At 45.3% G+C, this 15,407-nt stretch overlaps 1 protein-coding gene across 5 annotated transcripts in view; it reads right to left on the bottom strand.

Moving 5' to 3' along the window:
* Positions 1-11,395: 11,395 nt before the first annotated feature.
* LOC148128472 (vomeronasal type-2 receptor 26-like) overlaps positions 11,396-15,407 on the bottom strand; it is a 48,927-nt gene continuing 44,915 nt past the window's right edge. For all 5 annotated transcript variants that reach the window (XM_087949036.1, XM_087949037.1, XM_087949034.1 and 2 more), the window contains one exon: positions 11,396-14,885. In XM_087949036.1, the coding sequence (XP_087805162.1) occupies positions 14,751-14,885 (135 nt within the window). In that variant the 3' untranslated portion in view covers positions 11,396-14,750. The remainder of the gene's footprint in view (positions 14,886-15,407) is intronic.

The raw sequence follows: 15,407 nt of genomic DNA on the forward strand, positions 1-15,407 counted from the left end.
AATCTCCACAGACCGTTCTCATCCTGGACATTCATATTTCGAACTGTTACCATCAGGGAGGCATTATAGGTGTCTTAAAATGAGGACTAATAGATTGAGAAACAGTTTCTTTTCCAAGGCAGTAAATGTCCTGATTCAAACAGTGTGTTTGTGATTTAGTCCTATCATTACTATTATTATTATTATTATTATTATTATTATTATTATTATTATTATTATTATTATTATTATTATTATTATTATTATTATTATTATTATTATTATTATTATTATTATATGCTGTAGTGTGATTGTGATGTGGTGTTTGGGGCACTGTGCTGGAGTAGCTTTCAAATTTCATTGTATTCGTGGAATGCAATGACAATAAAGGTATTCTATTCTGTTCTGTTCTGTTCTATTTTATACCTCTGGACCAAAAAGGCTTTGGAATCCAATCTTTCCTCCAATTCTGGACTGGACAGCATCTATCCTTCCCAGCAACCCCGTCTGCCTCCAATGTCCCACCTCCTGAAATAAATCTCAAAGGGAAGTGAATCAGTTTTATTGCAGGAGTGGGCGAGGGTATCCAGGATAGAAAGCAGGAGGAGGGGAGATGGTGGATTGAGAGGGAGCTGAGAAATCCACTTGATCCTTTTAACCTTGGCAGAGAGATATTCAAAGGTCATCTCTAGTGCCTGCAACAAACTCCTGCAGTCTGCATGGTTCCCAGATAGTAAGCCCGTTAAGCATCCCTTCCCTTCTGTTTGTTTTCTCCTCCCTCTCTCCCTCCTTCCTTCCTTCCAACACCCCCCCTTCTCTCTTCCTCCCTCCCCAAGTCATTTAGCACTTGAATGATGTTCTGTGTGCTCAGTTCTCCTGGGAGATTGCAGGGCCTTCCCTCCATCTTTTACACCCCACATTTTCTATGTTTGATGTTTTATTCCACAGACTTTTCCTGAGACTCTCGGCGTCTCCCTTTTGGCTTGCAACCCCTTCCTCCTGAGAGGTCCACAGCTGCCAAAGGGGCACTCCTGGCATCTTTGCACAGCTGGGTCAAGGATTGTGACATCATAGCCCATTGTGTCATAAAAGGTGACCTGGGCTGCCCTGGTTCATCCAAGGGGGCTCATTCTGAGTGCTGAAGGAGCCCCTGCAAAGAGCCCAGGAGCATTCCTGTTTGATGATGGCGGGAAATTTTCTTAAAAGAATGAAAATAAATAGGAAGTTCTTAAATAGAGGTAGGATAATATTAAAAAGAAAAATATGTATTATAATACTTAACTTTAGCCATTAGAATAGCAATGACTCAACCCTGGGGAATAGAACAGTCGAAAAGAGGATTGATAAGGCCTCTTTGAATGCTACATCAGAAAAAAAATGCAAGATCCATCATAGGCGAGAAACACAATTCAATGAAATTTGGGTGGATTTTATAGTTTATTTCATTAGCAATAGACCACAATATGGGAGTATTTTAGGTATGTGGTAAATATGTGTGCAGTCCCCACCTCTTTATTTACTTTTACTACATCTGGACTGCCCAGCCATCATGGGTGGGTGTTATTTGTATGCTTATATACCAGGATGGCTTATATTGTTTGTTAAGCATTGTTCATTTTTTTCTTAAATGGATGTTTCATTCCATAATTAGTCCAGTCTCCAAGTTGGAGCTGGTGAACCTCGGTGCCTCTTAATGTTGCAAATGGACTTGCCACGAGTAAGAGTTTCTCCCCTCTAATTCTGTCCTGGGAGAAAATGGCTGTAATGGAAATCAAGACTTATTTAAGGTATAAATAACTTTATTGAGAGGACTAAAATATCACAAAACAGTTAGCAAGCTGTTCAATCCTCCCACCTGCCAGGCTCTCAAAAGGAGGGTTGAAAAGGGGAAAGACAAATGATGCCAGCAGAGGCTGCAGCTAGATTTTTTTCCCTATGAAATGCTGGTTTCAGGACAGAGAGACGGAGGAAGATGGAAACCTCCCTTTTTTATTCTGTAGTCTGAACTTCCAGGCAAGGGTGAAGAGTTGAGATGCCAGAAATACCAGTTGGCACCCAATATTTGGAAATAAAGACCCAACGCTTCTCTCAAACCCACCCGAGATATAAAGCTGTCATCAAAATCAATGTCTTTAATTGGGGTCAGTTTCTCTTTCTAAAGAAGGGTCTTTTTTCTCCAGTGGTCCCAGAAGAGCAACCAGGCCTGGCAGCCATCTACCTGCCAGGCTCTGCCTTCCCCCTCAGCCATCCGCCAGCAACCGTCCCCCACAGGTAAGCCAGCGGAACACGGGGGGGTCACAGTTTTTTTACTACCGGTTCTGTGGATGTGGCTAGGTGGTCGTGTGCCCGGGTGGGTGTGGCTAAGTGCAAAGTCATAAGCACGATGACCAGTCATAATTCATTTTTTTCAGCCCTCTGAATAGTCCCCATGTGTCGTGTAGGGTGATGAAGTAGGGTTGCGTCCAGCCGGAAGTCCTGAAACCCCCCAAAACAACAACTGAACTTTCTTTGGGAAGAGAAAAAATACCTGAATTTCAGCTATTTTAAAATAATTCAGGCAACCTACTCTGGCTATCTACAATGGAGGCTGTGGCATTCGGAATAGACTGAGCTGAAGTCTTCACTCCGGTCTGTGTTTCCAGCGGGTACACAGACCGTTCCTATTGGCTGATGCCGTTTGACAGCCGGCTATAAAAGGGAGCTGTCAAACAGCATTAGCTGTTGTCCACCAGCTTAACGCGGCAGCCGTGGTTACCCTGGTAGTCCTTGATGATCAGTCTTTGCTTCTCAAGTTCTCTGCGTTGTATATCAGGAATTAAACTTTTTATTGTGTTCCATGACACCATTGATAAATACGAACCGGAGTCTACTTCCATCTCGCACGGCTCGCCTTCAATCAGGACATTGATTCGAACCTTCTTAGTGTTTGTTGTTCTGGCCGTCCCAATTGTGATAGTTTGGTGCGTTTCTTCCTTTTCATCTTTCCATTGACTTTTTCCGTCATGGTTCCAATGGCTTCCGGATGTCCTTTCTTTGTTTCGGGGGTTACTGCCTTGTCCCCTTGAATTATAGCTCTTTTGTTTCAGCATACCCTTGCGATGTGCCCCCGTTTCTCACAATGTCGGCATGTAGTGTCCAGGAATCGACACTCAGATCTCGGGTGGTTTCCGCCGCAACCCGCACACTGGAACTCGGGTCTTCTGCTTCGTGTCTCTCTTCAGTTCCTTTCTGAGTAGAGTCTGTTCACTTCCTCGTCTTCGTCATCTGAATCAGTTGATGATTCGATGTCCTCATGGTGAGAGGTTGTGGCAGCATGCTTTTTGGTTCCCTCTGTCTTCTTCTCTTTGTTCATGCTCGGGCTGCCCATCGTATTCATCTGCTTCATTTTTGCTGCAGATTTCTTTGCGGCTTCAGCGGCAGTTGCTTCAGCAATGGCTTCGTTGACGGTGATGTTTGGTCAGTTTAGTAGTTTGCTCTGTAAGGTTGCGTCTCTTAGTCCAAGGACTATGCGATCCCTCATGGCTTCGTCCATGTTGAGGAATTCACATGCCCCCCCAATGTCTCTTAATGCTCTTAATGCTCTTAATGCTGCTACGAAGTCTCCAATGCTCTCGCCTTCTAGTTGGTCGCGCTTGTAAAACTCGTGTCTTCTAATTAGGTTGGATACGCCCGGTGCGTAATGGTTCCTCAACATCCGATTCAGGTCTGGCCATGCCATCTGTTTAACATCATTTGGTCTTGCTTTGGCCATTTTAAAAACAGTCGAGCCGCAATGCGTTAGGAATATGGCTCTCTTCCTTTGGTCGGTGATTCTTTGCAGCTCGTTGCTTTCTAAAAACATCAGGAATCTGTCAATGTACGATTCCCATTCTTCTTCGGCTGGGTTGAACGGTGCGGGTGGTGAATTGTTGCTGGCCATCTCGTTGGTCCTTCGGCTGTTGTTGCCACGGGCTTATGGTCTTTGTCTCTTTAATCCCATCCTCGTCGCCAGTGTTCTGTCATCAGTAAAGAGACTCGCAGATCAGAGTTGAATTCCTCTCTTTAATAATATCAGTAACTATGTCAGTCTGTGCTCCATTCGAAATCCAAGAAAGAAATACTCAGACTCCAGTGATTAGAGCAAAGTTTTTTCTTTTACTAAATTTCAAAGTGGAAGCTACAGAGAAGATTCTGAATCTAAAGGATTTGGCGCGCAGATCACATATACAAAGGGATGGAGTTGTTCCCACCCCCCTAAGTCCAGAAGACTCTTCCAATTAAAAGTTCTGAATATGATCATGTGGGCATCTTCAGGTGGTGATGAGGCCTCTGTCCGTTGACCTTGACATATTTTGATAAAACTTCGCAGCTGCGCAAAAGGGATAGAAGCTAGCAAGGAAACGGAAAGTTAAAGACAAGAATTTATACACCCCCTCCCCTTTCTTACCCACAGTAAAGGAATGTAGCACCTCCAGCTCTCTTCCCCTCGAAGTCTCCCCTCCTCCCGTTGCAAATGACAGCCGAAAGAGAAAAAGCAGTGAGCATAGTAGCAGAGAAGATGCGGAAGATATCTTGAGGCTGACATTCGGACCCCCTAGAAAAAGGACATTAGTCCCTGTAAAAGAGAATAACATAAAAATATGTTAACGATTGCACACATTTCTATGGTTTATCAGGGTACTTTGCATAAAAGTTCTTGAGCAGTTCAGGAGCCCTAATGTCTTTGTCATTTACCCACTCGGCATAGGATGGAGGAAAATGTTTCCAAGCTACAAGATATTGGAGATGACCCCTCCATTTCCGAGAGTCCAAAATCTCTTTAATCTCGAAATGTTGTTCACCCTCAATCAGCAACAGTACGGGGGGGATCAGTCTGGGTCGGTCTCAATGTACATGTATGTTCGGGTTTCAACAAACTAACGTGGAAAACTGGATGAATCTGACGAAGAGTTTTTGGTAGTGTCAACTGAACAGTCACAGGGTTCACAATTTGCTCAATTGGGAAAGGACCCACATACTTAGGACCCAGCTTCTTCGACTTCTGGGTGGTCTGTAAATATTTGGTTGAGAGGAACACTTTATCACCTACTTGGTAAGACTTCTGTGGGGTTCTCTTTCTGTCAGCAAATTTCTTTTGAGGCTGGTGCACCTCGTTCAAAGCTTTACGAGCGACCGGCCAATTGAGTTGAAGTTGAGATATCCAGTCGTCCAACGACTGGACATTGGGTCTTTCACGAGGGAGTTCAGGTATGGGCACAAAATCTTGCCCTGTGGCCACTTTGAAGGGGGTAAACCCAGTACTGCTGTGGACAGAGTTGTTATATGCCACCTCCGCAAAAGGCAGCAGATCCGCCCAGTTGTCCTGCTGATAATTTATGTAACACCTGAGATATTGTTCCAGCACAGTGTTAGTTCTCTCAAAAGCCCCATTAGTTTGGGGATGGTGGGTGGAGCTTAAGCCCTGGGTGGAGCCTATTAACTTCAAAAATTCCCTCCAGAAGTTCGAGGTAAATTGGACCCCTCGATCAGAAACTATACACTCAGGGACACCATGCAGTCTATAGACATGTATGATGAAGAGTCTAGCTAGCAACTTCACCGAGGGAATCTTGGAACAAGGTATGAAATGTGCTTGTTTGGAGAACAAATCAGTCACCACCCAGATGACTGAGTGTCCAGTGCTCTCGGGTAAGTCTACTATAAAATCCATGGAGATTTCCTTCCAAGGAGCAGTTGGCCTAGCCACATTCTGCAACAGACCTGGTGGTTTACCAGGAGGTCTTTTGGCTGAGGCACAAACTGGACAGCTCGCTACATAAGTCTCAATGTCTTTTTTTCAGTGAAGGCCACCAGAACTGTCGTTTCACCAGGTGTAGGGTCTTCACAAAACCAAAGTGACCGGCTGCCTTTGAGTCATGTGTTTGTTGTAACACTTGGCTTTTCAAAGTCTGTGGCACATACAACTTCGCACCTACCCAGGCTAAACCATCTCGAATGGTGCAGTTATTCGCATTTGCCAGGAACCACTCATCTGTTTTCAGGGCTTCCTTAAATCGTTCCATCAAGTCACTGGACAGATCCGCCTCTTGCTTCCTCTTTTGCGCTCTGGTGACCACTGGGGCGGCTAGCTGTGTGGTTGACACGATCGGCCTTGTCACTTCTTGACGAGCACTATTGTATTGAGGCATTCTAGATAAAGCATCTGCCATAAAATTTTTCCTCCTGGGATGTACTTCAAAGAGAAATTGAATCGTTTGAAATATTGGGCCCACCTAATTTGCTTAGGGGACAACTTCCGAGGTGTTTTTAAAGCCTCCAGATTCTTATGGTCAGTCCATACCTCAAATGGGTGTTTAGCTCCTTCCAAGAAATGCCTCCAAGTTAGTAGGGCCCAACGGACTGCAAAAGCTTCCTTCTCCCAAACAGCCCATCTCCTTTCAGTGTCAGTCAACTTACGGGAAGTGTAGGCACAAGGTTGTAGTGTCCCCTTCTCATTTAATTGAAGTAAGACCGCCCCCACAGCCACATTGCTTGCATCAGCTTGGATCACGAAAGGGGCATCCATATCCGGATGTTTCAGCACTGGTTCTGCAGCAAACAGTCGCTTTAGCTTTTCAAAAGTGGCTTGGCATTCCATGGACCAATTCAACGGTTGGCTGGGCTTAGGTTTCATTTCCCCCTTTGTCTTTAGGAGATTGGTGATGGGCATGGCTATCTTAGCAAAAGACGGGATGAATTGCCGGTAAAAGTTAGCAAATTCGAGGAAACTTTGAAGCTGCTTTCGGGTTCTCAGCGGGGCCCAGTCCAATACAGCTCGCACCTTCTCTGGGTCCATCTCGATGCCCTCGTGAGAGATACAATATCCTAGGTAGTCAATTTTTTCTTGATGGAACTCACATTTGGACAGTTTGGCATACAATTTGGCAGCCCACAGTTTGTGCAGCACGGAGGCTGACAAACTTCAACTGCAGTCGAACCGCAGCAGCCCTTTTTATAGCGGCTGCTCCAAGGCTCGCAGCCAATGACATTTAGTTAAACTTCCCGCCACTATTGGCGGCCAATCAGGTACTAATGTTACTAACCAATTGTATTGTGGCTTCTGTTAACCAATAGGAACATAGCCCTAGAAGTCTTTATTTAAATACACTACAGACACATTGTTTAATGACTATACTGATGTGTTCAGCAAGGGGCTGGGCTGTTACTCAGGAACCCCAATATCTTTCAACTTGGACCCTCTGGCAGTACCAATCCATTTAAAGCCTCATAGGGTACCTTTTGCAATCCACCCCAAATTAGACATGGAGCTGGACAAATTAATTAAACAGGGTGTATTAGAGCCTGTGGACTTTGCAAAATGGGAAACCCCAATAGTGATACCCCTGAAGAAAGATGGTAGCTTAAGAATCTGTGCGGATTACAAGACAACATTGAATAAATATTTGCAAATCAGCGCTTATCCAGTCCCTGTTATCCAGCACCTACTACATTCTTTTGAGCCAGGAACCATTTTTGCGAAATTAGACATGTCACAGGCCTATCAACAGTTCCCTGTTGATGACACAGCCGCTGAACTACAAACTATTGTAACGTACAGGGGCGCTTTTAAATGTAGGCGACTCCAATTTGGCGTAAGTGTGGCCCCAGGAATTTTCCAATCTTTAATGGAAATACTTCTTCAAGGATTACCGGGTGTAATTCCATATTTTGACGACATCTTAATATCTGCCCCTGACAAGCCTCATTTACTGCAAAGAGTCAGAGGAGTCCTCGATCGTTTCAGAAAGCATGGTCTTAAGTTAAAGAAAGAGAAATGCACTATTGCCACCCCACAGGTAGAATTTTTGGGTTACAGGATTGACGCCTCTGGTATTCACCCAATCGAATCCAAAGTAACGGCTATTCAGGAGGCACCCACGCCAACTAACAAAACTGAGCTCCGGGCCTTTTTAGGACTTCTTAACTTTTACGCTTCATTTTTGCCACATAAAGCTTCCATTGCAGAGCCTCTGCACAGACTCTTGGATAAGCAATACCCCTGGCACTGGGGACCTAAGGAAGCCCAAGCCTTCCATGCTGTCAAATCATTACTTACATCTGATGCTGTTCTGATCCAATTTAATGAGCATTTACCTTTAGTTTTAGCGGCAGATGCTTCTCCTTTTGGCATAGGTGCTGTTTTAAGTCATAGACTGCCTAATGGTTCTGAGGCACCCATTGCCTTTTTCTCCAGAACTTTTTCCCCAGCTGAGCGCAACTACAGCCAAATTGACAAGGAGGCTTTGGCTGCAGTTGCTTCTGTCAAAAAATTCCATGAGTTTCTATATGGACACTATTTCGAGTTGATTACGGATCACAAGCCTCTGTTAGGCCTTCTGTCAGGCGATAAACAGACTCCTAAGATTTTGTCTCCAAGGATGACCAGGTGGACTTTATTTCTGGCTGCCTATTCCTATACACTGGTTCATCGAGCTGGCAAGAGTCTATGCCACACTGATGCTCTTAGTCACCGCCCCCTGCCTGTTCCTGTGGAGGATCCTGCACCAACTACTTCTGTTTTCCAGATCAACAATCTCAAACTTCCCATCACTGCCCTTGATATCGCTGCCCATTCTGCCAGGAACAAGGTAATCACCTAAGTTCTTGACTGGGTGAGAAGGGGGTGGCTGGCAACTCCTTTTGTCCCCAAATTCGTGCCTTTCAAAACTCACCAGCAAGAACTATCTTCTTTACAAGGCTGTTTACTTTGGGGAACTAGGGTAGTTATCCCTTCCAAGTTGCAAGACTCAGTTTTAAAGATCCTGCATGAGGGGCACCCCGGCATTGTCAGGATGAAGGCCCTAGCTCGCAGTTATGTATGGTGGCCAGGCATGGATGCTCAGATTACAAGTTGGGTGAATGCTTGTCAGACATGCCAAGTTACCTGCTCCACTCACATCCACTCCAGGCAGATGGGAAGATTCCAGGACCCCTTGGTCCCTGGTGCATATTGATCTGGCTGGCCCCGTTCATGGGCATACATTCCTGGTGATGGTTGGTTCTTTTTCTAAATGACCTTGATGACCATCACAACTTCAGAAGTTGTCACTAAGGCTCTATCAAGGATATTCACTACCCATGGCCTCCCTGACACCATCGTGTCTGATAACGGCCCCCAGTTTACTTCCTGTGAGTTTGAGGTCTTCCTAGCTAACCTGGGAATCAGGCACGCACTTACAGCTTCTTTCCATCCTGCCAGTAATGGCCTGGCTGAAAGGGCAGTCAGATCAGTTAAGGAAGCCCTGGCAAGGTTTGGGCCCATAGATTGGCACTCTAGGCTCGCTAAGTATCTCCTGACCCAGCACACAACTCCCTGTGCCACCACTAATAGGTCTCCGGCTGAACTTCTCATGGGTAGACGTCTGAGGACCACCCTTGACAGACTCCATCCACATTACACCCCAGTCATGCCCCTAGAGTCAAATAGCCAGGCAAGGGAGTTCGCTGAGAATGACCAGGTCTATGCCCAGAACTATGCGGGACACCCTTTGTGGATGCCAGGGCAGATTGTGGCAGTAACCGGTCCTAAGTCTTACAAGGTCCAACTGCAAGACAGGCGCATTTGGCGCCGCCATATCGATCAACTTAGAAGGCATTGGAGATTGTCTGCAGATGGCCCTCAAGACATTCCTGTGACAGAGAAACCGCCGGTGCCCAAGGAAACTTCGCGCGAACCTGACAGGAATGCAAGCCTACCTGAGCAGTCATCGGTCCCTCGCCCAGAGCCGCCTGAAGCCGAGACTGGAAGCAGCAACCCAGGAGAGGCAGCCTGTTGCCAGGATGGGGGCTGGCTTTGCCCCCTCCGATCCGATCCCCGGTGGTCCTGGGGGCCTTGGGAGGAGATCCCAGGGGTCCTTCTTGGAAGGAAGCTGGGGGAAGGACTGGGGAGGGGCAGCCTTTCCTCATTGGGGCTGTGAGAGAGGCCGGGGGTCCTGGCAAGGCTCTCTTCCCAGAGGAGGAGGACCAAGAATGTCAGCCTTTTCTCCGTGTTTTTTTAGGCAGGATTCAAGGATGAATTTGAGGCCTCTCCTGTCCTCCAGCCGCCTCCTGAGGAGCAGGCCAGAAGCCCTCCATCCCCCATGGACCAGGGGAAGAGGCTGCCTTCAGAAGTGGGGGGCCTCTGTCCCTGGAGGTCTTCCAGGAAGGCCTGGACACTCCTTTGCATGGAATGGTCTGGGGTCTCCTGCTTGGGCAGGGGGTTGGACTAGATGACCCCAAGGTCCCTTCTGGCTCCATTCTGATGGAATCTTAAGGGCAGGAGTCTCGTTGTCAAAAATGGCTCTGAGGACAACAGAGAGTCCTCCACTTGCAACCATCTGTTTAGGGACTGAAGTTACAACAGCACTGAGGAAAGTGACCAATTATGGCCAGTTTTCCCACTTATGACCGTTGCAGCACCCCATGGTCACATGACCAAAACTCAGGCGTGTATTTATGGGAACTGGTGTGTATTTATGATGCTTTCAGTACCTTGGGGTCATTGGGTTCACTGAAAGACTTGTTTAATGATCACATGATTTACTTAATGACCGCACTCATTTGCTTAACAACTGAGGCAAAAAAGGTGGTAAAACGAGACAGAACTTACTTAGCAACAAGAATTGTGGTCATAAGTGGAGGACTGCCTTTATTGCCTTGTAGTTCCTTGAAATTTATCTCGAGATGTTCAGGATCTCGCAGTTAGAATATTCACCTTTCTTCTCCCCCCTTCCGCTCGCTTCTGGGGAGCCTGGAGCAAAGTCCTTGGTAGGACTTATTTCTGGGGCTTCCGGGGCTGGAAGCAGCCCAAGAGGACTGAGGTGAACCCCCAGGTGAGGCCTTCCAGGGTTGCACTGCTGGGCTTCCCACCTTGGAGAGAAAGAGAGAGAGAGACACACACCCTCTTTCCTCTGGTGGAGTTTGAGATGCCCCCAAACTCCTGCTTGCAACTATTCATACAGTGCAGCCACAAGGAGCCCAATCTGGTCAGGATGCAGCCTGACTCTCCCGTGGGGCTTCTCCTCCTTCCGCATCTTCTGGACTCCGGTCTCAACTAGCTCAAGCACTGGGGAAAAGAACCAGCTTTAATCAGGGGATGGAGACAGGATGGTGGATCTCATGGAGAAGCTTCTTTCACAGGGCAGAAGCAGCTATGGGAAAGGGGTGCTAACTAGGTCTCCTTGGATGAGAACATCTAAGCAAGAGGCCCTGGAGACCTCTGCCTTCTCTGACTTGGTGGGATGGCCAATGGCTCTCATGGAGATTGTCAAACAACATAGTTGGAGTTTGGCTCCCACACAAACCATCTTACCACTTTTCCTACTCATTCTCTCACAGATACACTTTTAGCTGCTGTCAGTACGAATAAGGTGTCAAATTAATTGGCAGTGGCTGAACAACAAATTCCTCTGAATTATTTTCAGAGTTCCCTTTAAGCAAGATTTATTGAGATGAAGAGAGTTGCAAGGATTACAATCATTCAAATATTTTCCATTGAAAAATGTAGACATGATTTCTTTGATTCCTGTACGTTATCTAAGTTGAAATAATTTGTGTCTACTTTGAAATAAAAGGAAATTTTACAATTCTTTAAATGTCATGGTGTTGTGTCTTATGTTTTTACAATTGTTCTGGCTGTGAGGTGCTCCTTTGTGTTCAGCTCTGGCCTCAGAAGGATAATGTAGCACTTGGGGATGAAGATGCAGCCCAGCAGACCAGAACTGGAGGCCAGGATGGAGAACACCTGCACAGCCACCATGTATTTCCCTTTGGTGCTCAGGTAGGTGGGCACAAAACTCACCCAGACACTGCAGAAGACCAGCATGCTGAAGGTGATCAGCTTGGCTTTGTTGAAGGCCCCAGGCCTGGCCAGGAAAGCCACCGTGATGGCAGCAAGGAAGCAGATGGCAGCAAGGAAGCCCATGTAGCTGAGGGTGACGTAGAACATGACAACAGCCCCTTTTTTGCATTGCAGGATGATCTCTCCAGGCTGGGAGTGGAGGTCAGAGTCAGGGAAGGGGGGAGAAGCTCCCATACAGATGGACCAGATGACAAGTTGGACAGCAGAACAAGAAAGGATGATGGAGTTGGCCAAGCTCTTCCCCAACCATTTCTTCACTCAGTTTCCTGGTTTTGCGGCCAGAAAGGCCAGCACCACCGTGATGGTTTTGGCCAAGAGAGAAGAAACGGCAACTGAGAAGATGAGGCTGAAGACCATTTGTCAGAGAAGGCAGGTGACTTTCCTTGGTTGGCCAATGAAGAGAGAAGAAGACAAGAAGCAAAGCAGGAGGGAGACCAGGAGGATGTAGGAGAGGTCTCAGTTGTTGGCTTTGACAAGGGGAGTTTCTCGGTATTTCATGAAGATGGTTAAGGCAAGGCCTGTGGTTAGGAAGAAGAGTAGGGCAAAAGAGACCAGGATGATGCCCAGGTGTTCTTCGTAAGACAGGAATGTTATAACTTTCGGGATACATTGGACTCTGTGTTCATTTGGATATTTATCATCAGGACACTTGGTGTATTTTCCTGTATCTGAGAAAGTCAAAAGGCAATATTTCTTTAATTATCTGTCATTTTACCTTTCAAGAAATACCTTTGTGGGAGAACAGCTGATAACAGGGAGAATTTCTGAGGTGTATTGGGTAAGAATTCCATGGGGGGGGGGGGAATAAGAAAATATCACTTTCTGAAATCTGTATAGGTAAGTTGTATGAAATTTGGGGAAGTCCTAGGACCTAAAGCAATTCCTGTCTTCTCTTAAGAAGCTTCATAGGAACCTACATTATTACAGGTAAATAATGAATCTGATCATCTTTCTAGGCAAACGTCCTGGGTCCTTCCAGGTGGCATTTCTCAGTACTCTGAACCCAGAGGATGCCTATCCTATGAAATCTAGGTGGCTGGTAGAGAAATGTCGCTTTACAAATAGCCTGAAATGGCTACCGGGAGCAGCTCTAACATGGGTGCAATGTGGTGCCCCCTTAACTGCCCACACCAGGCCTCTCCATCCAGGAATCGGTTGCTCTCCTCTCATTGGATGTTGACAAGATCCTTGATGCGGTTCAGAGGGAGTTTCTGAAGTGGCATCTAAGAAGGTTTCCACATTCTTCTGTCCATTGGATTACAGTCGATCTCTGACCAAAGGGCATTCTTGTATGAAATTAGGTAGGTCTAAATGTATTGATACCAAAGGTGCTATTCAGCAGGTTCTGACCAGTTTTGGAGAACCGATAGCAGAAATTTTAAGTAGCTCGGAGATCCGGCAAATACTACCTCTGACTGGAGTATCCTTCCCCTACCATGCCTACCAAGCCACGCCCACCAAGCCACGCCCACAGAACTGGTAGTAAAAAAGTTTGAAACCCACCACTGATTGATAGCATTTTGGGAGAGTAAGCATGTAATTAATGTACAGGTGATACTGAATCCATGAGGTAGGATTAATAAAATTAGAATAAAAGTTGTTATGAAAAAATTATATATAATAATGATGGGATATAAAGAAATAATATATTTTAAAAGGGATTTCCATGTTAATCTCAACTAGATATTTTACACCGACAAACTAATAAGAATTTGCTTGTTTCTTTATGCAAATGATAGATTGCCTGACTCCCAGTATTTCTAGATTGCTTGTTATTCAAAAAGATAAAATGAGTCCTAAAGGGTCCCCAAAGCCCCCTGTAGCCCCCTATCCCCCCAGGAGGGGCTCAGCCTCCCTCTGCTCAAGAGCCTGCAGGGCAGCCTGGCTTTCGTGGCTTCTGGAAGACCAGTCAGGGTGGGAGCCATCTGGAGCAGAAGCCCTGAAGGGTCTTGGGGGAAATGGAGGCCATCTTACACCAAAGGTCTCCATACAGACTAGTTTCATACATATTCAGCTTTACCTTTGGGCTTGTATTTTAACATGTCTTCTCTGGTGCAATGTGAATTTTTCTTTGAATTTTTGGGATGCCTATTTTGGGGCATCTTTTTTTACTCTTCTACAAATGTGTCAGATTTGAGGGTCTATTTTATTAATTAGAGCTCTAGATTCCCCTCCTGGAAAGCTGCAGTCTTCCTCTTCCAAGAACCAGCAGATGAACTGATTTCCTTCCTACTCTCTAGATTTACCCAGAGGTTCAAGCACTGAACTAGTTTCCTGCACCTTCTTATTTTTATTAGTCCTCTATTTTCTATGCTTTTTGTGAGTTCTCTTTCAACCTAATCACAATTCTGTATTAAGGGATTTCTCCCCCTCCCCTTTGAACCATTGCTGGGTTTATTTTTGGTTGGGGCTCTGGTTCCTATTTCGTTGTTTAACAACAACAACAATAACAAAAACAAACAAACAAACTCAAAAAGCCCAAAAGCTCTCCATCTCTGATCCTTCAAGAAGATATTTCTCCTTATGGCGGTTGATGACCTTAATTGCTTGATAAAACTTTTTATGCATCAATTTTGGGGGATGACATGACAAAAATCTGTTTCAGATGGGAAAAAGCAATGGACACAAGTCCCTCTAATTTCAAAGATCTTCCTAGAAAGGTTAAAATGGACACATCCAAATTAAGAAGCAAAAAAATGTTTTCCCTGGGAAACTTGTCCAATCTGCCTTACTTTTCTTTCTCTCCCTAGCTCTAATTTAAGGTCTTTGGGTTATTCATCACCTTAGATAAGAAACTGTGCATTTCGACAATAAACAAGGAAACAGTTAAGCTTCAATGTGTCTTTCAACATGTACTTTCATCAAAATGATCTGGATGAATCCATTTCTACCAGGCCTTCTATTTTCATTGGTGTCACCCACCTTCCTGAGTGGAGAAGGTCCCCTCCGGATAAGGAATGCAGTCATAGCAGCAAACTGGCTCTCCTTCCCGAGCCCTCTTGACAAATCCAGGAGGACAACTTTCCACACATCTGGACTGAGGCAGGGACTGAGCAGAAAAAGAAGGAATGCCAAAGCAAGTGTGTTAATACTCACCAAATGGACGTAGACATGGACATTAGCCCATTAGCATCTAGTCTTGTCTTAGATAAATTATGAAATCTCTCTCTAGTTCCAAATGGTTGTAGGAGACACAACTACAGGCAGGTTCTTCATTTACTGTAGTTCCTGCCTTTTGCTTCTGACATATCACATAGCAAGAAAGGACTTTTCCATGTAATAAAGTTTGGAGGGATGGAATCGAAAACAGATTTAAGCATTAAGTATTTGTTGGTTCTTCCTAATGACCCTATTAACATGTACTCCTCCCTTCTTTATGAAGCCATGATTTCAAAGTATGCTGATCTATTCCTATTAAATTTTAGAATTTATTACATTCAGAATACGTTTTAGATTTATTACATTTTTGTATACCAGATTTATTAAAATAGAGAAAACCTGTAATGAAGAAAGAAACCTTTGACCAGCAGAACAAGTAAAGATTTCTTCTTCTGGAGAATCTTCCCTCTGA

The sequence above is a fragment of the Notechis scutatus genome, unplaced genomic scaffold (assembly GCF_049901735.1).
Source record: "Notechis scutatus isolate UNSWTSFEM ecotype Mainland unplaced genomic scaffold, rNotScu1.2 NSCUSCF54, whole genome shotgun sequence".
NCBI lineage: Eukaryota > Metazoa > Chordata > Lepidosauria > Squamata > Elapidae > Notechis > Notechis scutatus.